We start from the raw sequence: 25,931 nt of genomic DNA on the forward strand, positions 1-25,931 counted from the left end.
ACACAGATCTGTTTCCATGCAAACGGCAAAGGTTCGGTGCAGGTTTCCCAGCCGAAAATGTTTGCAAAAGATATTTATATATATATATATATATATATATATATATATATATATATATACACACACACACACACACACACACACACACACACACACAGTGGTACCTCAGGTTACATACGCTTCAGGTTACATGCTCCACTAAGCCAGAAATAGTGCTTCAGGTTAAGAACTTAACTGCACCTCATACAATTTTTTGACTTCCATCAATCCTGTCTGAAAATTTTCCAATCTAATCTCTTAATATACATTTCTTAATATACATACTTTCCCTATTACAGTGGTACCTCAGGTTACATACGCTTCAGGTTACATACGCTTCAGGTTACAGACTCCGCTAACCCTGAAATAGTGCTTCAGGTTAAGAACTTTGTTTCAGGTTGAGAACAGAAATCGTGCTCCGGCGGCGCGGCGGCAGCAGGAGGCCTCATTAGCTAAAGTGGTGCTTCAGGTTAAGAACAGTTTCAGGTTAAGTACGGACCTCCGGAACGAATTAAGTACTTAACCTGAGGTACCACTGTATATTATGTGTGTGTGTGTGTGTGTGTGTGTAATTTCAACAAAACATTTTATCAAAAAACGTATCCTCCTTAATTCCTCCCCCCCCTGTTTTTCCTCCCCCCCTCCCCATAACATGACCCACCCTCCCCTCCCCCTCCCCCTCCCGGACTTACGAAATTGTATAGATCCTTAATTTATCTGACTAGCTATTATCAATAAGTGAGAGCTGGACCACAAAGAAGGCTGATCGCTGAAGAATGGATGCTTTTGAATTATGGTGTTGGAGGAGACTCTTGAGAGTCCCATGGACTGCAGGAAGATCAAACCTCTCCATCATTATTTCATAAACCATATCACAGTCATAATCATATTTCCTAACTTTTCTTTTCGTACATTTTCTTATTTATATATTTAATCCCAATTTTAATCCTAGGCCTAATTGATCTTTTCAAGTGATTACATACCTTGAATATTACAATATTTATTCAAATAGTCTTTGAATTTCTTCCGGTCTTCTTGGTGTTCCTCTTCTTTCTGGTTGTGGATTCTCCCAGTGAGATCAGCTGAACAGCATCCAATTTCCCTCCCTTCGGCCCTGATTCATTAGATGTGTGCAATGCAACTTTAGCAAGCAGGTGGTTGAGAAATGAAATTACGGGGTGCTCGTGAAAAGCAAAGATTATTGTCTGCGATTAATGGAGTGAAATGTATGCCAAACAGGCACATATCTTTGGCAATTGAATGGGCTGTTGCCTAACTCATTGTGCATCACACATTTGTATCTCATAGGCTGATCAGGGTAGCCGAACCCCAGACAGGTTGCCTTGCCTTCTGTGAGTCAGCACGTCCTGGTGTGACCCAAAATCGTTCTCAAGGATGCGCACAATGAAGGCTCATCAGAATGGAGCCTTGGCAAGGGGTAAAGGGACCCCTGACCATTAGGTCCAGTCGTGACCGACTCTGGGGTTGTGGCGCTCATCTCGCTTTAGTGGCCGAGGGAACTTCCAGGACATGGGGCCAGCAGGACTAAGCCGCTTCTGGCGAACCAGAACAGCGCACAGAAACGCCGTTTACCTTCCCGCTGGAGCAGTACCTATTTATCTACTTGCACTTTTTTGCGTGCTTTCGAACTGCTAGGTTGGCAGGATCAGGGATCGAGCAACGGGAGCTCACCCCGTTGCGGGGATTCGAACCGCCGACCTTCTGATCGGCAAGTCCTAGGCTCTGTGGTTTAACCCACAGCGCCACCCGCGTCCCATTGGCAAGGGGTACACAAGCACAAACGCACAAACATTTATATCAGGGTCTTGAGTTCGAGTCGCACTCTAGACAAGAGATTCCTGCATACAAGCGGGTTAGACTAGATGACTCTTGGGGTCTCTTCCAACTCTACAGTTCTATGATATTGGAGCCAGAAAAATCGGGAATGTGGACAGCCCAAAAGTGAGAGATGGGCTCTCAAAGTGCTGCAAAGTGCCAAAGATTTCAGACCTTCCAAGTGTCCTTAGTTTCCAGGGACAGTCCCGGATTTACAGATAAAAACAATATTTATTTACCCTGCTCATCTGGCTGGGTTTCCCCAGCCGCGGTGGGTGGCTCCCAACAGAATATTAAAAACACGATAAAACGTCAAACATTAAAAACTTCCCTAAACAGGGCTGCCTTCCGATGTCTTCTAAAAGTCAGATAGTCCTGTATTTCCTAGACATCGGATGGGAGGGCGTTCCACAAGGAGGGAGCCACCACCGAGAAGGCCCTCTGCCTGGTTTCCTGTAACCTCACTTCTCGCAGGGAGGGAACTGCCAGAAGGCCCTCGGAGCTGGACCTCAGTGTGTGGGCTGGACGATGGGGGTGGAGACGCTCCTTCAGGTATACTGGACAGTTTAGGGCTTTCAAGGTCAGCACCAACACTTTGAATCGTGCTTGGAAATGTACTGGGAGCCAATGTAGGTCTTTCAGGACCAGTGTTATATGGTCTCTGCGGTCACTCCCAGTCCCCAGTCTAGCTGCTACCCCGGTTTCTGATTTTATCTCAGAATGTCCCACTTTTCCTTAGGACGTCCTTATTTGCATCAGAGAATTGTTGGGAGCATGTAGAATAAAGGTAAAGGGACCCCTGACCATTAGGTCCAGTCGTGACCGACTCTGGGGTTGCGGCGCTCATCTCGCTTTATTGGCCGAGGGAGCCGGCGTACAGCTTCCGGGTCACGTGGCCAGCAGGACTAAGCCGCTTCTGGCGAACCAGAGCAGTGCACGGAAACGCCGTTTACCTTCCCGCCAGAGCGGTACCTATTTATCTACTTGGGCTTTGACGTGCTTTTGAACTGCTAGGTTGGCAGGAGCAGGGACCGAGCAACGGGAGCTCACCCCGTCATTGTGGGGATTCGAACTGCCACCCTTCTGATTGGCAAGTCCAAGCTCTGTGGTTTAGACCACAGCGCCACCCACGTCCCTAGCTTGTGGAATAGGATGTCCCTATTTTCATCGGAGAAGTGTTGGCACGAATGTCTCTGCTTTTATCGGAGAACTGTTGGAGGGGATGAAATAGGATGTCCTTATTTTCATCGGAGAAACGTCGGAGGGTGTTTTGACGGCAAGCGGGGAGAAAGGGAAGCAAGTCCTGTATGCCCATGGCCTTGCGTCAAGCGATGCTCTCTGTTGAGTTCCAAAATAACGCTGGAAATTTGGAGCGGGGCCAGATGCGATGACTCAAGGCTCGGAAATCCAACTCAAAGGGAGACATGCTGGAAACTTGATCCCTCCCCCATTCATAGAGATCAACCTTCGCTGAGCTTTCGTGGCCCTGCCACCCACCCACTCACCCTTGCTGGCTGAATCACAACCGCAGGGAAAATGTCAGGAGGTTGTGACGAGAAAAGCTTTGCTTTCCCGTGGGTGTAATTCCCAAAGAACGGCGCTTCTTAAAAGGAGCCTCGTAGACTGTTCTGCATTTTTGCGTTTTGTCGCTGGGCTGGGTGTTCCCTCCGAATAAAAGCCAGTCAGGTTACCGTTTGCCTTACATGCTTCTCCTTTCGTCTTCTTCAGCGATCCCTTGTAGCCAAGTAAGATTGTCTTCCATAAACACGGTTTTAGCAATGAGTCCGTAAGTGACTGTGGAGGCCAATTCTGGATCCACACGTCCTTCCACGTGTGGGGACAGAGGTTTCCAGGATCCCGGTGTGGATTTGCCAAGCGTGCCTTCCTCTTTGCGCCTTTCTCCCCTTCGTCCTGAGTTCGAGCGTCTTCAAAGCCCACGACACCTTTGCTCAAGGCTGTTCTCCAACTGGAGCGCTCGCAGGCCAGTGTTCCCCAGTTGTCGGTGTTTATACAGTCATACCTCATGTTACATTTGCTTCAGGTTGAACGTTTTCAGGTTGCGTCCTACGGCAACCCGGAAGTACCAGAATGGATTACTTCCGGGTTTCGCCAACGCTCAAAATGACGTCACGCGCATGCACAGAAGCGGCGAATCGTGACCCACACACGCACAGATGCGGGTTGCATTCTGCTCATGTTGCGAACGGGCCTCCGGAACAGATCCCGCTCGCAACCAGAGGTACCACTGTGCTACATTTTTTAAAGATTTGCCTTGAGAGAGTCTTTAAGCCAACAGTGTGACGCGGCAGCTAAAAAAGCCAATGCAATTCTGGGCTGCATCAATAGGAGTATAGCATCTAGATCAAGGGAAGTAATAGTGCCACTGTATTCTGCTCTGGTCAGACCTCACCTGGAGTACTGTGTCCAGTTCTGGGCACCACAATTCAAGAAGGACACTGTCAAACTGGAACGTGTCCAGAGGAGGGCAACCAAAATGGTCAAAGGCCTGGAAACGATGCCTTATGAGGAACGGCTAAGGGAGCTGGGCATGTTTAGCCTGGAGAAGAGGAGGTTAAGGGGTGATATGATAGCCATGTTCAAATATATAAAAGGATGTCACATAGAGGAGGGAGAAAGGTTGTTTTCTGCTGCTCCAGAGAAGCAGACACGGAGCAATGGATCCAAACTACAAGAAAGAAGATTCCACCTAAACATTAGGAAGAACTTCCTGACAGTAAGAGCTGTTTGACAGTGGAATTTGCTGCCAAGGAGTGTGGTGGAGTCTCCTCCTTTGGAGGTCTTTAAGCAGAGGCTTGACAACCATATGTCAGGAGTGCTCTGATGGTGTTTCCTGCTTGGCAGGGGGTTGGACTCGATGGCCCTTGTGGTCTCTTCCAACTCTAGGATTCTAGGATTCTAAGCCTCTTTTGTTGACCAACAGCATCACGCTTTCCATTTTTAAGTTAAGAATAGAGTAGTTGCTTTGGAAGATGATAATCAGGCATCCGCACGACATGACCAGTCCAACAAAGTTGATGTTGAAGAATCATTGCTTCAACACTGGTGATCTTTGCTTCTTCCAGTACACTGGCATTAGTTCGTCTGTCTCCCCAAGTGATGTGTAAAAATTTTCAGAGACACCGTTGATGGAATCTTTCGGGGAGTTGGAGGTGGCGTTTATAACTGGTCCATGTTTCACAAGCATGCAGTAAGTTTGGTGGTGCAATAGCTTTGTAAACAAGCATTTTGGTTTCCCTGTGAATGTACGGCCAACATTCTTTGTATGGCTGTCTCCATATTGCTGTGCTGAGAGGGATGGATCCAAATGTAACTGTTGATGAAACAAAGCAGAATTATCCACTCCGCCCATTAGGACTGGATATTGATAGATCCAGCACTTTTTTTCAGCCAAACCTCACCGGAACTCAGTTCCGGCACCTTTCAGGTGGGCACTGTTGCCATTCTCAAAGGGAAGCAATCATGATAAGTTCTGGCACCTCTTTTCCCAGAAAAAGATATCGTCCAAAACTGGTTTGAAGTCTGTATCATGATATCGGATCCATCTCTTCAAATTGTCTGCCTTTTGCAGCTCAGGAAAGCAAACTGCAGCCGTAGCTTGGTTCGCGAACGTAATCCGTTCCCAGAAGTCCGTTCGACTTCTGAAAATGTTCGAAATCAAAGTTCGGCTTCCGATGGGCTGCAGGAAGTTCTGCCTCTCAGCAATGTTCAGAAACTGGAATACTTTCAGCATTCGGGAGCCAAAACGTACGGGTAACAAGGCATTCAGGGACACGGGTGGCGCTGTGGCCTAGGGCTTGCCAATCAAAAGGTTGGCGGTTCGAATCCCTTGAAGGGGTGAGCTCCCGTTGCTCGGTCCCTGCTCCTGCCAACCTAGCAGTTCGAAAGCACGTCAAAGTGCAAGTAGATAAATAGGTACCGCTCCGGCAGGAAGGTAAACAGCATTTCTGTGTGCTGCTCTGGTTCGCCAGAAGCGGCTTAGTCCTGCTGGCCACATGACCCAGAAAAACTGTCTGCAGACAAACGCCGGCTCCCTCAGCCAGTAAAGCAAGATGGGTGTCGCCACCCCAGAGTCGTCCGCAACTGGACTTAAGGGTCAGGGGTCCCTTTACAGTGGTACCTCGGGTTACATATGCTTCAGGTTACAGACTCCGCTAACTCAGAAATATTACCTCGGGTTAAGAACTTTGCTTCAGGATGAGAACAGAAATTGTGCTCTGGTGGTGCGGCAGCAGCGGGAGGCCCCATTAGCTAAAGTGGTGCTTCAGGTTAAGAACAGTTTCAGGTTAAGTACAGTTAACTGTACTAACAAGGTACGACTGTACAGTGGTGCCCCGCAAGACGAATGCCTCGCAAGATGGAAAACTCGCTAGACGAAAGAGTTTTCCGTTTTGGAGGTGCTTCGCAAAACGAATCTCCTATGGGCTTGCTTCGCAAGACGAAAATGTATTGTGAGTTCCTGCGGGGGTTTTTTCCTCCCCCCCCCCTTTTTCTAAGCCGCTTATCAGCTGATCCAATAAGCTGCTAAAAGCTGCTAATAGCGCTAATCCGCTAATCCATCAATGGGCTTGCTTCGCAAGACGAAAAAACGAAGAGAATCACAGAACGGAGTCTTTTCGTCTTGCGAGGCACCACTGTATGTACTAGATTTTTTATTTTTGGTGTGGGGAGTGAAGAGATATTCAGGAGTCTTCTGGGAGTGGAAGTGAATGCAGCTGCCAATCATCCTTTTTACCACCCCACTGATGATAAACAGAAACTTTTACCACCTTGAGGATGATAACCTGAAACCGCACGATTTCTGTGTGGGACAGCTGCATATTCCGGCATTGCAGGGGTTTGGACTAAATGATCGCCAGGGTCCCTTTCAATTCTATAATTCTGTGATTCCGTGATTCTTTCCCCAAGCCTTAATAGCAACCATTCTCCCGAGTTCCTCGCGAGTTGCTGCAGAGCCAAGCGCTCCCGATTCTCTGTTGCCGTCTCCGTATGAAATGTTGTTTGTTGTTTGTTCCTTTGCATTCATTGCGACGTGCATTGCAAACACGTCCTCCGTCTTCTGGAAGCCGGCTTGCAATTGTAATTGCATTTAATACCAACAGGTGGGGCCTACAGAAAAGATCTCTTCCTTAGTTTTGTTTTCAAAGGAACGGCATTCAAATTTTCAAATGTCCTGTTACAGGAGCTGGGCTTGTATACAAACACCCTGCGGTTAATTAACGAACAAAGCTGTTTTTGCTATTTCAAATTATCAAGTGTGGTTTGGTGTGTGTGTGGGGGGTGAAGATAAGGAATACAGTAGCCTTTCCGCAAGACATTGGAAAGAGAGAGAAAGATACAGTGGTGCCTCGCAAGACGAAAAGAATCCGTTCTGTGATTCTCTTCGTCTAGCGGTTTTTTCGTTTTGCGAAGCAAGCCCATTGACGGATTAGCGGATTAGCGCTTTTAGCGGCTTTTAGCGGCTTATCTGCTGATCGGATCAGCTCATAAGCGGCTTAGCGGCTTAGAAAAAGGGGGGGAAGGGAAAAAAACCCAGCAGGAACTCGCAAGACATTGTCGTCTTGCGAAGCAAGCCCATAGGAGATTCGTTTTGCGAAGCACCTCCAAAACGGAAAATTCTTTCGTCTAGCGGGTTTTCCGTCTTGCGAGGCATTCGTCTTGCGGGGCACCACTGTACACGTTTAGACAGAACCAGTTTATCATCCATTGAAGCTGGACTGAGGGATACTTCTCTGAACACCAAACCTGAATTTTGCCGTTCTGGATTTCCTGATCTTGTTCTGATGCTGTTAAAAACCTCCATCGTTCCTCACCTTCTCCCGAGGGAGACCGTTCCACTAATGAATGGTTCTTACCGCCATCCTTAAATCACCAGAAAGTTTTCCCCAGATGTTTAGTCGGCTTCTCCTTTCTCGTAACTCAAAGCCCTTGATTTGAGCCCTACCTTCCAGGAACAGGAGGAAACCAGCTTTCTCCATCTTCCAAAAATTTGGAACCCTCTCCTAACATCTGCCAAACCGTTGCGGTTGTTTTGCAGTACCCGACCAAGTTAGCGATTGGAACTCAAGCCTCATAGCTATCACCCCAAACCCCAACCGATTCGCTCCAAAACAGGGTGTGGCAACAGGTTTGCAGCCCAAAACCAGATATACAGTGGCGCCTTGGTTCTCAAACGCCTTGGTTCCTGGAAGTAAGTGTTCCGGTTTTCGAACGTTTTTCGGAAACCGAACGTCCAATGCAGCTGTCAGCTATTGTTTCCAGGGCGCCTGCACCAATCAGAAGCTGCGCCTTGGTTTCCGAACATTTCGGAAGTCAAACGGACTTCTGGAACGGATGAAGTTGGGCGCTTTTGTTTTTGAGGCTTTTTCGGTTCATTTGTTTTCGTGGCTGTGTGGAACCCAGTTCAGCTACTGAGTGAGTGAGTGATGGTGGAAATGGATAAAAGCCCCCAATCCAAACAATGACTATCATTAGTGCAGATAAGAAAAAAATAATATAATTTTCATCAGCTACAATACTGTGATATTTATTTTATAGTACAGTACATTGATTACTGCTTTCATTTTATGGATCAATGGTCTCGGCTAGATAGTAAAATTCATGTTCAGCTGCTGTTTCGGGGTTTGTTTTTAAAAGTCTGGAACGGATTAATCCGTTTTGCATTACTTTCTATGGGAAAGCACGCCTTGGTTTTGGAACGCTTTTGGTTTTGGAACAGACTTCCGGAACAGATTAAGTTTGAGAACCAAGGTAGCACTGTATGTGAAAGTATTGACTTTCAAGTTTCCCAAAGGGGTGGAGATATAGCTGTATTGTTTTTAACACTCGATTGGAAGCCACCCAGAGTAGCTGGGGAAACTCAGCCAGATTTGCGGGGTATAAATAATAAACTATTATTATAAATTATTATTGTTGTGACGTGGGGTTTGTGATTTCAGCTCTCTTGACATAATATGCTAGAGGCAGTTCTCTAGTAACACTTCTTTATTAAAGCAACAAGACTAAGGTCTGGGGAGAGGAAAGCTACATTTATAGGGACAGGGGACTAGCTAGAAAAGATACATTTTGGGGGGAACAATATCAGGCAATCACAGTCCTGCCTTTTGGAGGGAACCAATAAGACGGAGGATCCAAATACAGCAGCTTAAATGAACCAATAGTAGCTGTACCCTTTGAAACCAAAAGGCAGTTACTTTACCCCAGTGGCGTAGCGTGGGTTGTCAGCACCCGGGGCAAGGCAAGTGATTTGCGCCCCCTAACCCGTGGATTTGCGCCCCCTAACCCGTGGATTTGCGCCCCCTAACCCGTGGACTTGCGCCCCCTAACCCGTGGATTTGCGCCCCCTAACCCGTGGATTTGCGCCCCCTAACCCGTGGATTTGCGCCCCTAACCCGTGGATTTGTGCCCCCTAACCCGTGGATTTGCGCCCCCTAACCCGTGGATTTGCGCCCCCTAACCCGTGGATTTGCGCCCCCTAACCCGTGGATTTGCGCCCCCTAACCCGTGGATTTGCGCCCCCTAACCCGTGGATTTGTGCCCCCTAACCCGTGGATTTGCGCCCCCTAACCCGTGGATTTGCGCCCCCTAACCCGTGGATTTGCGCCCCCTAACCCATGGATTTGTGCCCCCTAACCCCCAGATGTTGCGCCCGGTGCGGCCGGCCCCCCCTGCACCCCCCACGCTACGCCACTGCTTTACCCTAATGCAAATACAGACAATAATAATACAGATATACAATCCTTTGACTCAATACACAACAATTATTATATCAAGCTCCTCCTCCCTCTGTAAAGTTAAGGAGTGGACTCCGTGTCCACATGGGGAGTTGAACCCCGCTCTCCCAGATCTGACACTCTAACCACCACACCACGCTGCCTCGCCACATATTTCCCCCCCGTTGTCTCCCTCTCACCTCCTTCTCTCTTTCTTCTCCTGTGGGCAGGATGGTGCTACCAGTGACCGAATGGATTTGGCGCCACGAATACTGGCTCCCACCCGGGATCACCTGGGAGGACATGAAGGAGACGGAAGAGATCAGCTACCCTCAGCCCCGCCACCTCTTGCTGAGCCTGCCGTTGGCCCTCTTGCTTGTGGTGATCCGCTTCTTCTTCGAAAGGTACGTTAAATCGATGCAAGCTCTGACGAGCCTCCATGTTGAGGGGTAAAGGTAAAGGGACCCCTGACCATTGGGTCCAGTCGTGGACGACTCTGGGGTTGCGGCGCTCATCTCGCTTTACTGGCCGAGGGAGCCGGCGTACGGCTTCTGGGTCACATGGCCAGCATGACTAAGCCGCTTCTGGCGAACCAGAGCAGCGCACGGAAATGCCGTTTACCTTCCCGCCGGAGCGGTACCTGTTTATCTACTTGCACTGGTGTGCTTTCGAACTGCTAGGTGAAGGCGGTGAAGGTCCTACGTGAGTGTCTGGAGGCGGTTGGAGGATGGATGGCAGCTAACAGATTGAGGTTGAATCCTGACAAGACAGAAGGACTGTTTTGGGGGGACAGGGGGCGGGCTGGTGTGGAGGACTCCCTGGTCCTGAATGGGGTAACTGTGCCCCTAAAGGACCAGGTGCGCAGCCTGGGAGTCATTTTGGACTCACAGCTGTCCATGGAGGCACAGGTCAAATCTGTGTCCAGGGCAGCTGTTTACCAGCTCCATCTGCTAAACTTTAGCTAATGGTATAAAACCATGAAGAACCATAAAATTCAAAAATTAAAAATCAATTAGATAATCCCGAGGGCTAGCTGGCTGAATTGGCCCTACTTGAGCCAGGGGAGAATGAGCTGTGGGGTCTCAGAGCGGGTGATCTTCATAAAAAGGGGAGGGAAGAGAAGGGAAATAAAATATCAGGCTTGATTCAAATTAAAGGCCAGGCAGAATAGCTCTGTCTTACAGGCCCTGCGGAAGGAGGTTAAATCCTGCAGGGCCCTGGTCTCCTGGGACAGAGCATTCCACCAGGTCGGAGCCACCACTGAGAAGGCCCTGGCCCCGGTGGAGGATAGTCTGACTATCAAGGCCTCTGACAGAGCCCCGAAACACCCCTGCAGGAGTCCCCCAGCTCCATCTGCGGGCAGGGAGGGTCTCATCCTGCGTACCAGATGGCGTTGGTAGACAGCCGCCCTGGACGCGGAATAAACCTGCGCCTCCATGGACATCTGTGAGTCCAAATTGACCCCCAAGCTGCGCACCTGGTCCTTCAGTTACCCCATTCAGGACCAGGGAGTCCTCCACACCCGCCCATCTCCTGTCCCCCGGAAACAGCACTTCTGTCTTGTCAGGATTCAACCTCAATCTGTTAGCTGCCATCCCTCCTCCAACCGCCTCCAGACACTCACACAGGACCTTCACCATCATCACTGCTTCTGATTTGAAAGAGAGGTAGAGCTGGGTATCATCCGCATACTGATGAACACCCAGCCCAAACCCCCACAGTCCTTACGCAGAGATACTAATTAAACACCACAAATCCCTATCGAGGTCACATCAAGGCAGTCTTCTCTCCCAGTTAGAACATACGAGTCCTAATTAAATCCTAATATTACTAAACATTTAATACCATAGATGAAGGCACGTCCAGCTCTCGGGATACTGCAATCTACTCCCCGTATATAAAAAAGGCAGTGACCTATCCATTGTCATTGGACAGAGAAGGAGCGTGTGTGCGGTGGGTGGGTGGGTGGAAAGAGTTGTTGATCTTTTTATTGGGGCGTTACAAAACTCCACTCACCCTAAACTCCAGCGCTGCCAACCGCACGCATGTCTGCCGCCGGCTGCCAGGGAAGAAAAGATTGACAACACGCCACGCACGCAAATATAGGTCCCACGATCGACAGCAATCACCCCGGGATCTGGCTGTTGATTGCGGTCGACCGCCTGGACATGTCTGCCAGAGATCTATCACACCAGGGGTCAGCAAACTTTTTCAGCAGGGGGCCGGTCCGCTGTCCCTCAGACCTTGTGGGGGCAGACTATATTTGGGGGGGGGGGAATGAACGAATTCCTATGCGCCACAAATAACCCAGAGATGCATTTTAAATAAAAGCACACATTCTACTCATGTAAAAACACGCTGATTCCCGGACCGTCCGCAGGCTGGATTTAGAAGGCGATTGGGCCGGATCCAGCCCCCGGGCCTTAGTTTGCCTACCCATGTACAGTAGTACCTCGGGTTACAGACACTTCAGGTTACAGACTCCGCTAACCCAGAAATATTACCTCGGGTTAAGAACTTTGCTTCAGGATGAGAACACAAATCGCGCGGCGGCAGCAGGAGGCCCCATTAGCTAAAGTGGTACCTAAGGTTAAGAACAGTTTCAGGTTAAGAACGGACCTCCGGAACGAATTAAGTTCTTAACCCAAGGTACCACTGTATTACACCGTCTTTTTAAACAGGGAAGATCAGAAAAGGACATCACAGACGGGGCAAGAGGATTTTTGTCTCGGGCGTCCTTCTTTGAAGAATCGCATTTCTCGGCGCATGAGCTCCTGGCAGCTTTCTTTCCCGGAGCAAATCCGCCCCCAGAACACCCTTTTCGAGTCCTCGGTGCGTCGCGTTCTTTCCATAAAACCCGACAGGCAATAAAAAGATCAGCCCAAAGCCCTATGAAAGCCGCCTCCAGTGAAAGCCCATAAAATGATTCCCAGGGTTTAGGTGGCTCCGCCTGGAAACCAAAATGCAACTCGCAACAGAATGGCAGCTTCTGAAAAGGTTCCTATTTGTGCTGATTTCTCAGTAAAGCCCCCTTTCCCTATAGCCTAGAATCATGGAATCGTCGGAAATGTAAAGAAAGGGAAGGTATCTTCTACCGCATGTGGCGGACTTGTAAAGAGGTAAAGGCTTTCTGGGAAGTGGTACTGTTGTTGTTGTCGTTTAGTCGTGTCCGACTCTTCATGAGGAATTGATGATTTGAATTCTGGTGCTGGAGGAGACTCTTGAGAGTCCCATGGACTGCAAGAAGATCCAACCTCTCCATTCGGAAGGAAATCAGCCCTGAGTGCTCACTGGAAGGACAGATCCTGAAGCTGAGGCTCCAAGACTTTGGCCACCTCGTGAGAAGAGAAGACTCCCTGGAAAAGACCCTGATGCTGGGAAAGATGGAGGGCGCAAGGAGAAGGGGACGACGGAGGACGAGATGGTGGGACAGTGTTCTTGAAGCTACCAGCATGAGTCTGACCAAACTGCGGGAGGCAGTGGGAGACAGGAGTGCCTGGCGTGCTCTGGTCCAGGGGGGCACGAAGAGGCGGACATGACTAAACGACTAAACAACAACAATAATTTATACAAATATGGTGCCAGGGAATCAAACTGAGAAGGGGGGGAAAGGCATAGCAAGGAAAGAGTTTCTTTATAATGGCGAAATTGTTCTTTTGCTCTAAGTCCTTCAGACGCTGTCCAATTAGCTTTTCTGCTTTAATAAACCCCATAGTGAGAAGCTGATGTAGGTGGAGTCCGCAGAAGGGGAATTTTTGGCTGCTCGAATTCTTATAGCCAAGAAATGGGAAACACAAGAATTACCAACTGTGGAAGAATGGCAGATGAAAACGATGGAATATATGGAGCTCGCTGACCTTACTGGAAGAATCCGCGACCAAAAAGAAGAGGAATGCCAAGAAGAGTGGAAGAAATTTAAGGACTATTTGAATAAATACTGTGATATCAAAAATTAGAAATTACTTGAAAGTACCAGATTAGGACCTAGGATTAAATTAAGAGTTAATTAAATGAATAAGATTTAGAACCTAAAGGAAAGTTAAGAAATTTTATTTTAATTGGAATACTGTGTTTTAAAAAAATGATACCAGAAAACTGCTACATTTTAATTACAAGGAAATTCAGATGCGAGGGCTCGGAGGAAGCCCAAAATATGTTTATGAGGTTAAAAGTCTCAATAATTAATTAGTTTGTGTTGTTTAGGTGTTTAGGTACCCTGTTTTTATTTTCTTTTTTGTTTATATTTGTGATTTGTCTTTTTTCTTTTTTCCCCCTCTGTTTTTCTGTTGTTGTGATATGTGTTATATCTGTAAGAAACTTAATAAAAAATATTTTTTTAAAAAAAAAAAGGAGAGGAATTTTTGGTGCACAATTTTAGACCACGCGCTTTTTGTGTCACTAAGGGCAGTAGACCGGGTGGATTTAGATTTAGATGGAGCCAATAATTGAGAGTTCTTTGTCAGGACCGAGCTTCTATAAAGGGAAGACTTGCCTAGAGTCGTATTGCTGCATTTGGGACACAAGGTGGTCACAAGAATAGGATACTGGACTTACGTTTCTATAGGTGGTTGGGGATTGGAACCCAGTTCTCTGCAACCCACATCTTTCACTCTAAATTGCCTCTGAGCATCTGAAGAGTGCCTTTTCTCTTTTGCAACTTGCGGGTCCTGGACTGGATCCAGCTTCCACCTCACGTCCTCATCTTCTAAGCTGCAACAGCCTGCCTTTAGGCATTGCTAAATTGCTTCTCTGCAAGCACAGTCAGTCCCTGGGGCGACGGGGTTTAAAGGAGGAGCCAGATGAGTATTTATTGATGAGCTGTCTCTAAAAAGGCTGGAGAGCATCGCTCTGAGAGATAATTGCTCCATTACAAAGCAGCTGCTTTATAGGCAAAAAGGGTTTCGGGAGAGAGGGATATAGAGAGTTCTCTGGAAACTGCTTTGGGCATGTGAAAGGGGACAGAATCACAGAGCTGGTAAAAGGTAAAGGGACCCCTGACCATTAGGTCCAGTCGTGGCCGACTCTGGGGTTGCGGCGCTCATCTCGCTTTATTGGCCGAGGGAGCCGGAGTACAGCTTCCAGGTCATGTCGCCAGCAGGACTAAGCCGCTTCTGGCGAACCAGAGCAGCGCATGGAAACGCCGTTTACCTTCCCGCCGGAGCGGTACCTATTGATCTACTTGCGCTTTGAGGTGCTTTCGAACTGCTAGGTTGCCAGGAGCAGGGATCCAAAGGTTGGCGGTTTGAGTCCCCGCGACGGGGTGAGCTCACGTTGCTCTGTCCCAGCTCCTGCCAACCTAGCAGTTCGAAAGCATGCCAGCGCAAGTAGATAAAACCATTCCGGTGGGAAGGTAAACGGCGTTTCTGTGCGCTCTGGTTTCCGTCACGGTGTCCCGTTGCACCAGAAGCGGTTTAGTCCTGCGGGTCATACGACCCGGAAAACTATCTGCAGACAAACGCCGGCTCCCTCGGCCTGAAAGCGAGACGAGCGCCACAACCCCCTAGTCGCCTTTGAGTGGACTGAACCATCCAGGGGTCCTTTACCTTTACTTGTGACGACAGCGAGGAAGCCTCGTTCTACCTGTAGTGACTCCAGTAAAGTAAAGGGACCCCTGACCATTAGGTCCAGTCGTGGCCGACCCTGGGGTTGCGACGCTCATCTCGCTTTATTGGCTGAGGGAGCTGGCGTACAGCTTCCGGGTCATGTGGCCAGCAGGACTAAGCCGCTTCTGGTGAACCAGAGCAGCACACAGAAACGCCGTTTACTTTCCTGCCAGAGCGGTACCTATTTATCTACTTTCACTGGCGTGCTTTTGAACAGCTAGGTTGGCAGGAGCAGGGACCGAGCAACGGGAGCTCACCCCGTTGCGGGGATTCGAACCGCCAACCTTCTGATCGGCAAGCCCTAGGCTCTGTGGTTTAACCCACAGCGCCACCCGCGTCCCAAGTGGCTAAAAAGCAGTGTTTGACCCCAAGTTGCCTTCTGTTCCTTTTCCTGGCATCTTGTAACCAAACCCAGGCAGAGAACAACGCCTGCTAACCTGACCTATTCTCCTCTGTAGGATCGTCGCTGTGCCGCTGAGCAGAAAAATGGGACTGAGGGAGAAAGTGCGAAGGAAAGCTCCTCCGAACCCCGTCCTGGAAGCTTTTTACACCACGCAAGGGAAAAGCCCCAAAGAGGTAAGTGGCTGCAGAAGTCTTTGCAACCAGGTTCTAATGGTTCCTAGAAGGAGGGCTTTTTTTCTCCTGCCAGATTTGCTATTCTTCAGCCACTAAACAAAGTGGAATGTGAATGTACAACACCAGCACCTCCCCTCCGAAAAAGAGAAACAACAACAACAACAACAACAATTTATTATTTATACCCCGCCCATCTGGCTGGCTTTCCCCAGCCACTCTGGGCGGCTCCCAACAGAATATTGAAAACACAATAAAACATTAAAAAACTTCCCTAAACAGGGCTGCCTTCAGATGTCTTCTAAAAGTCAGGTAGCTGTTTATTTCCTTGAAATCTGATGGGAGGGCGTTCCACAGGGCGGGCACCACTACCAAGAAGGCCCTCTGCCTGGTTCCCTGTAACCTCACTTCTTGCAGGGAGGGAACCGCCAGAAGGCCCTCAGAGTTGGACCTCAGTGTCTGGGTGGAACGATGGGGGTGGAGATGCTCCTTCAGGTATACTGGGCCGTTTAGGGCTTTCAAGGTCAGCACCAACACTTTGAATTGTGCTCGGAAACATCCTGGGAGCCAATGGAGGTCTTTCAGGACCGGTGTTATGTGGTCTCAACGGCCACTCCCAGTCCCCAGTCTAGCTGCCGCATTCTGGATTAGTTGTAGTTTCCGGGTCACCTTCAAAGGTAGCCCCACGGAGAGCGCATTGCAGTAGTCCAAGCGGGAGACAACCAGAGCATGCACCACTCTGGCCAGACAGTCTGGGGACAGGGAGGGTCTCATCCTGCGTACCAGATGGAGCTGCCCTGGACACAGATTTGACCTGCGCCTCCATGGACAGCTGTGAGTCCAAAATGACTCCCAGGCTGCACATCTGGTCCTTCAGGGGCACAGTGACCCCATTCAGGACCAGGGAGCCCCCACACCTGCCCCTTGTCCCCCAAAAACATAAATGCATGCAATTGTATCCAGATCACTTCTTCTACAGCTTGCCTGGTTTGCAATTAGCCATGTTAAAAAGGTAAAAGGACCCCTGACCATTAGGTCCAGTCGTGACCGACTGTGGAATTGCGGCGCTCATCTCGCTTTATTAGCCAAGGGAGCCAGCGTACAGCTTCCGGGTCATGTGGCCAGCATGACTAAGCCGCTTCTGGCGAACCAGAGCAGCGCACGGAAACGCCGTTTACCTTCCCGCCAGGCTGGTACCTATTTATCTACTTGTGCTTTGACGTGCTTTCGAACGGCTAGGTTGGCAGGAGCAGGGACCGAGCAACGGGAGCTCACCCCATCGCGGGGATTCGAACCGCCGACCTTCTGATTGGCAAGTCCTAAGCTCTGTGGTTTAACCCACAGCGCCACCCGCGTCCCTCTATATTAGCCATGTTAGCCATCTGTAATAAACCATCTGTAATAAAACTTAAAGCAGGGGTGTTGAACCTTTTTGGCCCAGTGGGCCAGATCGCTGTCTGTATCCCTGTCACCCTCCAGGGGCCAACCTTGATAGGTGGGTGGGATAACACACCTGTCGCCCACCTGATCGACAGTCCACAAGACACGCCTACCTGCCAATCACCTGACATCCAACTTTCAAGAGATCTGCTCCCACTATAACAAAACAGGCGGTGATCTGCCAGAGCTGTTGAGCTTTTTTTAGCAAGCAAAAGTTGTTGAGTTAGTTAGTTTTTTAGACTGGGGGGGGGGTTCCGTGATCTACTGCGATCTACCTGTTCCCTGGCCTCTCTTTCAGGGCGAACTTATCGGTCTGGCCAAACAGTGCGACTTACAGCCCAGGCAGGTGGAGCGATGGTTCCGATATCGCCGTAACCAGGACCGACCCAGCTTGACCAAGAAGTTCTGCGAAGCCAGGTAAAAAATATCAAAACACTCACGCAGTTTAAGATATTTCATATATATATATATATATATATATATATATATATATATATATATATATAATTTTATTAGTTTTTTAACATATCATTTTCAACATTAATTAAGCATACTTCTGCACCTTATACAATTTTTTGACTTCCATCAATCCTGTCTGAAAATTTTCCAATCTAATCTCTTAATATACATTTCTTAATATACATACTTTCCCTATTACAGTGGTACCTCAGGTTACATGCGCTTCAGGTTACAGACTCCGCTAGCCCTGAAAGAGTGCTTCAAGTTAAGAACTTTGCTTCAGGGTGAGAACAGAAATTGTTCTCCGGCGGCGCGGCAGCAGCAGGAGGCCCCATTAGGTAAAGTGGTGCTTCAGGTTAAGAACAGTCTCAGGTTGAGAACGGACCTCCGGAACGAATACTTAACCTGAGGTACCACTGTACATACTTTCCCTATTACATTTAAATCTCATAACTAATATCTCTATCCTTTTTCTACTTTGTCATGTTTCATATTTTTCTACTAACAAAACGTCTTGTAGTCCTACTATCGTAATTTGTGGGTGACAATTGCTCTTCAAATAATCCGTATGCTTCTTCCAGTCTTCTGTAAATCTCTGGTCCCGCAGGTTTCGAATCCTTCCTGTCATTTTATCCAATTCTGCATAGCCCATTAATTTTATTTGTCATTCTTCCTCCGTCGGGATTTCTTCTTGCTTCCATTTCTGGGCTGGTTTAAGGTATTTCACCCAGAAATTGCAACGTTTAAGCTTAAAAGGCCTGGAGACTCTAAAACAGGGTTTCCCAAACTCCAGCTGTTTGGGGAACTACAACTCCCATCATTCTCAGTTAGCAGGACCAGTGGTCAGGGATGATGGGAATTGTAGTCCAGAAACGGCTGCAGACCCAAATTTGGGAAACCCTGGACCCTTGGGATTCACAATTCTATTACTCTTTGTCTGCATTAGTCAGATTTGTCAGTTCTGAACCATAATTTCCTTAAAGCAACAGCTGTTAGATCTGGAATAAGTGCCATACCTATTTTCCTAGCAATGTCCAAGTGCTTTATTATTATTATTATTATTATTATTATTATTATTATTATTTGCTTCTTTTGGCCTTATCCTATTATATAATAATAATACTAATACTAATAATAATAATAATAATATATTATTATTATTATTATTATTATTATTATTATTATTATTATTATTAATACCCCACCCATCTGGCTGGGTCCACCAGCCACTCTGGGCGGCTTCCAACAAAACACTAAAATACAATAACCTATTAAACATAACCTAGGACTTGCCGATCGCGTGGTCGGTGGTTCGAATCCCCACGGCGGGGTGAGCTCCCGTCCTTCGGTCCCAGCTCCTGCCCACCTAGCAGTTCGAAAGCACTCTTAAGTGCAAGTAGATAAATAGGTACCGCTTTATAGCGGGAAGGTAAACAGTGTTTCAGTGTGCTGCGCTGGTGTAGGCTCGCCAGAGCACCTTCGTCACGCTGGCCACCTGACCCGGAAGTGTCTGCGGACAGCGCGGGCCCCCGGCCTCTTAAGTGAGATGGGCGTACAACCCTGGAGTCGGACACGACTGGCCCGTACGGGGAGGGGTACCTTTACCTTATTAAACATTAAAAGCTTCCCTAAACAGGGCTGCCTTTAGATGTCTTCTAATCCTATAGAGAGAACTGGACCATAAAGAAGGCTGATTGCCAAAGAATTGATGCTTTTGAATTCTGGTGCTGGAGGAGACTCTTGAGAGTCCCATGGACTGCAAGAAGATCAAACCTATCCATTCTGAAGGAAATCAGCCCTGAGCGCTCACTGGAAGGACAGATCGTGAAGCTGAGGCTCCAAGACTTTGGCCACCTCATGAGAAGAGAAGACTCCCTGGAAAAGACCCTGATGTTGGGAAAGATGGAGGGCACAAGGAGAAGGGGATGACAGAGGACGAGATGGTGGGACAGTGTTCTCGAAGCTACCAGCATGAGTTTGATCAAACTGCGGGAGGCAGTGGAAGACAGGAGTGCCTGGCATGCTCTGATCCAGGGGGTCATGAAGAGTCGGACACGACTAAACGACTAAACGACAACAACAACAACAATCCTATAGAAGAATAGAATCCTAATAGAATCCTATTAGCAGCACCCAATAAATAGAGTGTTGTTGCCTGCTGTCAAACTGCTCTTGCTGCCAGAAAGCTCTTCCTGTTGTTGAGTCGAAATCTCCTCTCTTGCAACTGGAAGCCATGGGTTCGAGTCCTGCCCTCCGGAGCAGGAGAAAACAAATTGCTCCACTTGACAGCTCTTGAGATCGTTTGAAGATGGCTATGTGGGACGCGGGTGGCGCTGTGGGTTAAACCACAGAGCCTAGGGCTTGCCAATCGGAAGGTGCCGTATTTTTTTGCACCATAACACTCACTTTTTTCCTCCTAGAAAGTAAGGGGAAATGTCTGTGCGTGTTATGGAGCGAATGCCTACGGGTGGCGGGGGGGATCTGCTGCAGTCGTGAGCAGAGGATCCATGGTTCCCCTTCCTTCCCTCCTCCGTGGTTACAAAGCATGGATCCACATGGATACTCAGGATTTTTGCATTGGGCTACTCCAAAATCACTGTCAGATCACATGTCTGTGGCCACAGCATGAACCACAAAAATCATATATCCACTATTTCGTTTAGATTTTTTTTTCTTGTTTTCCTCCTCTAAAAACTACGTGCTTATTATGGTCTGGTGCGTGTTATAGAGCGAAAAATACGGTAAACAGTGTTTCCGTGCTCTGCTCTGGTTTCGCCAGAAGCGGCTTAGTCATGCTGGCCACATGACCTGGAAAAATTGTCTCCGGACAAATGCCGGCTCCCTCAGCCAGTAAAGCGAGATGAGCGCAGCAACCCCAGAGTCATACACGACTGGACTTAACTGTGAAAGGGACCTTTACCTTTTCCTTTATCATATAATCTAGACTCAGCCCTGTGTGTTGTTTTGTTCAGCCCCTGGTATCAGACCGTTCAATCTAAATTCTCTAATTGGTTGGTTGTTACAGGGAACGGCGCTCAGATAAAAGTTATCCTTCCTGGTGTTTACTCAGGATGGAGATTAGATGGAGACAGCAGCCAGGTTTTTGCAGCACGAGGGTTTGTGAACATTACGCAACATTAACAAAAGTATTAGATGCAAATTTTGCTGAGCGGTTTTATTGCATTCAGCTCTGCTGCAATCTCGTCCGTATGCCAATAGAGGTTCGAGCATAGTACACAAAAGCAGAACTTTATTATCCTCCATATTTCCACATCTGAACAGAGCACCAAAGTGCAGACGCGACTGCATTATCTAGCAACATCCTAAAGCCTTAAACATCTTTTGGTGTCATGTGCTGTTGATGAAATTGCATGCATCTGATGGCGTATAAAATTTGTTTAATAATTAAATTCATTAAATCTATTAATTGTGTGTTCAGTTGTACCTATTTGATTACATTTAAATATATTAATCGTGCCTGTTAAATAATAATAAATATACTGCAATCCCTTTAATGTGAGATATGGACATTTAATTCAGTGTACGGTCTCTGGGTTCTATGTCAAAGCACTTCTTGCAACCCACTTGGTATAAAAAGTTGGACTGCTATTATTATTATTATTATTATTATTATTATTATTATTATTATTATTATTTACACCCCGCCCATCTGGCTGGGCTTCCCCAGCCACTCTGGGCGGCTTCCAACAAAACACTAAAATGCAATAACCTATTAAACATTAAAAGCTTCCCTAAACAGAGCTGCTTTCAGAATATTTAGAATTAGCCAAATTGACAGATATAAGAAGACGAAAACCCAAAAGTGAAGTGAAAAGGGAATGGGAGCACCTAAATGAATACCTTAAAAGCCAAGGTTCGAGGACAGAAATCTGGCCGGGTCTGGAATAACCTTGTGAAGTGAAAGGATAAGAAAGAGGGATTTATACCTAGATGCTAGGATAGAGATGATAAGGAAAACAGGATGATACAATAAAGGAGGTGCTGTGGGATTGGTGGAAGTCAATGTTTGTTTTTCTTTTTAGTGTTTATATTATTAACTTGTAAGATATGGATTTGTTTGGTTTTTTGGTATGCTGGTTTTTGTGTTTCGTGTATTGTTATTTTTTGATATTTTTCGTGTGTGGAAAATACTAATAAAATTTATTATTTCTTAAAACAAACAAACAAGTTGTATCCATTGGACTCTTGTTTGCTGTTCGTCTGACTTAGTCCTTCTCCCGAGTCATAAATTCACAGATCTGCCCTGATTTTTCTTATTCTCTTCCAGCTGGAGGTGCACGTTTTACTACACGTCCTTTTGCACCGGTTTGGCAGTCCTTCACGACGTGAGTTGCAACAACAGCACTTTATAATAATAATTTATTATTTATACCCCGTCCACCTGGCTGAGTTTCCCCAGCCACTCTGGGCGGCTCCCAATTGAGTGTTTAAAACAATACAGCATTAAATACAGTGGTGCCCCGCAAAACGAATGCCTCGCAAGACGGAAAACTCGCTAGATGAAAGAGTTTTCCGTTTTGGAGGTGCTTCGCAAAACGAATTTCCTATGGGCTTGCTTCGCAAGACAACAATGTCTTGCGAGTTCCTGCTGGGTTTTTTTCCTCCCCCCCCCTTTTTCTAAGCCGCTAAGCCGCTTATCAGCTGATCTGATCAGCAGATAAGCCGCTAAAAGCCGCTAATAGCGCTAATCCGTCAATGGGCTTGCTTCGCAAGACGAAAAAACCGCTAGACGAAGAGAATCACAGAACGGATTCTTTTCGTCTTGCGAGGCACCACTGTATTAAAAACTTCTCTAAACAGGGCTGCCTTCAGATGTCTTTTAAAGATAAGATAGCTACTTACTTCCTTCACATCTGAAGTGAAACTTTTCAGTTTTGTAGCTCCTTATCCTAAAAGGCAGGCTGCCACCCCTTTTCCTATGGGGCATATGGGACAATAGAGAAATGCGCAATTATTCTTACAGATTTTTGTCTCCTTGCAGAAACCCTGGTTCTGGGACCACCGCGAGTGTTGGGTCAGGTATCCACAACAGGTAAGCTTCCGATAAGTTTCTTGAATTAATCAGAATAGGAAAGATCTCTACACATCAGATCAATGCTTTCTGCACTAAGAATCTGCTGCAAGATTGTTGCACGAGCGCCTGGGCTAAAATTGTCTATCAGACACTTCACTCTTGTGGTTCATCCCCACAACAGGTACCGTATTTTTTGCTCTATGAGACTCACTTTTTCCCTCCTAAAAGGGGAAATGTGTGTGCGTCTTATGGAGTGAATGCAGGCTGCGCAGCTATCCCAGAAGCCAGAACAGCAAGAGGGATCGCTGCTTTCCCTGCTCTTCTGGCTTCTGAGATTCAATTTTTTCCCCTCTTGTTTTCCTCCTCCAAAAACTAGGTGCGGCTTGTGGTCTGTTGCGTCTTATAGAGCGAAAAATACGGTAGCAATTCTAAAACATAGACGGGATTTTACTCTCACAAGAAGGACACTGACAAACTGGAACGTGTCCAGAGGAGGGCAACCAAAATGGTCAAAGGCCTGGAAACGATGCCTTATGAGGAACGGCTAAGGGAGCTGGGCATGTTTAGCCTGGAGAAGAGGAGGTTAAGGGGTGATATGATAGCCATGTTCAAATATATAAAAGGATGTCACATAGAGGAGGGAGAAAGGTTGTTTTCTGCTGCTCCAGAGAAGCGGACACGGAGCAATGGATCCAAACTACAAGAAAGAAGATTCCACCTAAACATTAGGAAGAACTTCCTGACAGTAAGAGCTGTTGGACAGTGGAATTTGCTGCCAAGGAGTGTGGTGGAGTCTCCTCCTTTGGAGGTCTTTAAGCAGAGGCTTGACAACCATATGTCAGGAGTGCTCTGATGGTGTTTCCTGCTTGGCAGGGGGTTGGACTCGATGGCCCTTGTGGTCTCTTCCAACTCTATGATTCTATGATTCTATGAATGTCTTGCCCTCGGCTGGACTTGAGGGACGATTCCAACAGATTCCAAACGGAAAACGTTTATGTCCCTGTGGTGATGGCAGTACCAAATCGGTGGCGCATGCCTTCTGGCTTTTATTCTTTATAAAGACTTGAGGAATGAGATTATCACCCCTCTTATTATTGTCCATTCCGGGTCGCCCAACCACTGCCACCGTGTCCCTTCTCTTGGCAGATCAAGATGAGAAGGCGACAGCAACGGTGGCAAGGTTTTTAGCTGGGGCAATCAGAATAAGATCCACTATTTGACTATTGATTCAAAACCCTAAAATGCGTTTTATATAATTGACTTTTTATTTCTATTATTTGTTTATCGTCGTGTTGCTTTGCAGGGGTGCCCAAACTTTTTTCAAAGAGGGGCAGATTTGATGACGTAAACATGCATGAGGGTCAACCAAAGTTGTTGAAGTTTCAGGATTGAATTACAGATAGGTAGCCGTGTTGGTCTGCCATAGTCAGAATAAAAAAATTCCTTCCACTAGCACCTTAAAGACCAACGAAGTTAGTTCTTGGTATGAGCTTTCGTGCGCATGCACACTTCTTCAGATACACTGAAACAGAAGTTGCCAGATCCTTCTATATAGTGAGAAGGTGGGGAGGGGTATTACTCAGAAGGGTGGTGGGAATGGGAGATTGGCAGATAGCTGAGATGAGCCTGTTGACGACTCTTAACGACTGTAATAGGTCTTACAGGAAAAGGTCTGAACAAAGACATTGGATTCTTATCTCATTATACATGACGAAGCCATTTTTCACCTTCTCACCCCTTGCCTTTTCCTGGAAGACCTATTGCAGTCGTTAAGAGTCGTCAACAGGCTCATCTCAGCTACCTGCCAATCTCCCGTTCCCACCACCCTTCTGAGTAATACCCCTCCCCACCTTCTCACTATATAGAAGGGTCCGGCAACTTCTGTTTCAGTGTATCTGAAGAAGTGTGCATGCACATGAAAGCTCATACCAAGAACTAACTTAGTTGGTCTTTAAGGTGCTACTGGAAGGAATTTTTTTATTTCAGGATTGAAGTTCTTGAGTTTTTTTTTAGGGTTGAAGGCCGAATTAGGCCCCCAAAACAGTCTTTGGACATGCCTGCTTTATTGCTATGGCTGACACAGGTAATAATAAAAATAAAAATAAATTTATACCCCGCCCATCTGGCTGGGTTTCCCCAGCCACACAGGGCAGCTTCCAAACAAATATTAAAAACAATACAGCGTCTTGTTTCATTCATTTCCGCGCTACTATTTTAATCTTGTAATTTAATCTTGTATTTAAGTTGTATTCATTCAACTTGTTTTTATTATTGCTTGTGAGTCGCCCTGAGCCCGGCCTTGGCTGGGGAGAGAGGGGTATAAATAGAAATTATTATTATTATTATTATTATTATTATTATTATTATTATTATTATGAAATGCTAACGGACTGAGATTCCGGACCAGGCCCGAGGGCAGCCCCACGCAAAGCCCACGGCGGTAATCTAGCCTTGAGATGCGTTTTCAGATTTATCAGAATAACGTTCCTTCTCTCTCTCCTTCCTACGCCTGCAGCCTCTTCTCCCCTCCATCTTCAGCTACTACATGTTGGAACTCTCGTTCTATTGCTCGCTGGTTTTCACGCTGCCTTTCGACATCAAGCGAAAGGTAAGTAGAAGCATTGGACGGGAGGCAGTCAGTCGAGACTCAAACAACAACGAATTAAGTACAGTGGTACCTCGGGTTAAGTACAGTGGTACCTCAGCCGTTCCGTTATGTACTGAAGTTCTCACCCTGGGCCAGCAGGGGGATACTGTAGATAGTTATGCAAATAAGGGATCAAAAGTGACGTTCAGTGATTGGATAGTTTTAGAAAGTTGTTACAGTTACGTTGTACTGGAGCTCTATATAAGCAGGCTGACTGAGCCCTTCAGTTCAGTTCTGTCCTGGCCTCTGAATAAACAAGAGCTGTTTGAAGAATTAACACGGTCCATTGCTATTTCCTCTTCCCCCGCCACTACAGGACTTCAGCGAGCAAATTGTCCACCATGCAGCCACGATTTTCCTCATCAGCTTCTCCTACTGTGCCAACTACATCCGTATTGGTACCCTCGTCATGGTCATCCACGATGCGTCCGATTGCTTCCTGGAGGTAAGCGACACCCCTGCCCCAGAAGGGGGAAAACCCAGAGGGGCTGTCCTAGCCCATAGCAGTCAACTTACAGATTTGAAAATAAGGGACCAGCAGCCTCAAAAATAAGGGATCAGCAGCCAAA

General features: G+C 47.2%; 1 protein-coding gene and 1 long non-coding RNA gene across 5 annotated transcripts in view; one reads left to right on the forward strand and one right to left on the reverse strand.

The window, feature by feature from the left end:
• The window catches only part of CERS4 (ceramide synthase 4), an 88,289-nt gene that overhangs the window by 54,131 nt on the left and 8,227 nt on the right, over window positions 1-25,931 (forward strand). For all 4 annotated transcript variants that reach the window (XM_082206562.1, XM_082206561.1, XM_082206559.1 and 1 more), the window contains exons 2-8: window positions 9,836-10,009; window positions 15,667-15,784; window positions 17,520-17,638; window positions 21,969-22,026; window positions 22,683-22,733; window positions 25,231-25,323; window positions 25,679-25,807. In XM_082206562.1, the coding sequence (XP_082062688.1) occupies window positions 9,837-10,009; window positions 15,667-15,784; window positions 17,520-17,638; window positions 21,969-22,026; window positions 22,683-22,733; window positions 25,231-25,323; window positions 25,679-25,807 (741 nt within the window). In that variant the 5' untranslated portion in view covers window position 9,836. The remainder of the gene's footprint in view (window positions 1-9,835; window positions 10,010-15,666; window positions 15,785-17,519; window positions 17,639-21,968; window positions 22,027-22,682; window positions 22,734-25,230; window positions 25,324-25,678; window positions 25,808-25,931) is intronic.
• Window positions 1-25,931, reverse strand: part of LOC309523104 — a 101,441-nt gene that overhangs the window by 25,148 nt on the left and 50,362 nt on the right. The gene's annotated exons all lie outside the window — the stretch shown is intronic.

Source organism: Podarcis vaucheri (genome assembly GCF_965113315.1).
Source record: "Podarcis vaucheri genome assembly, chromosome: 18".
Classification (NCBI taxonomy): Eukaryota; Metazoa; Chordata; class Lepidosauria; order Squamata; family Lacertidae; genus Podarcis; species Podarcis vaucheri.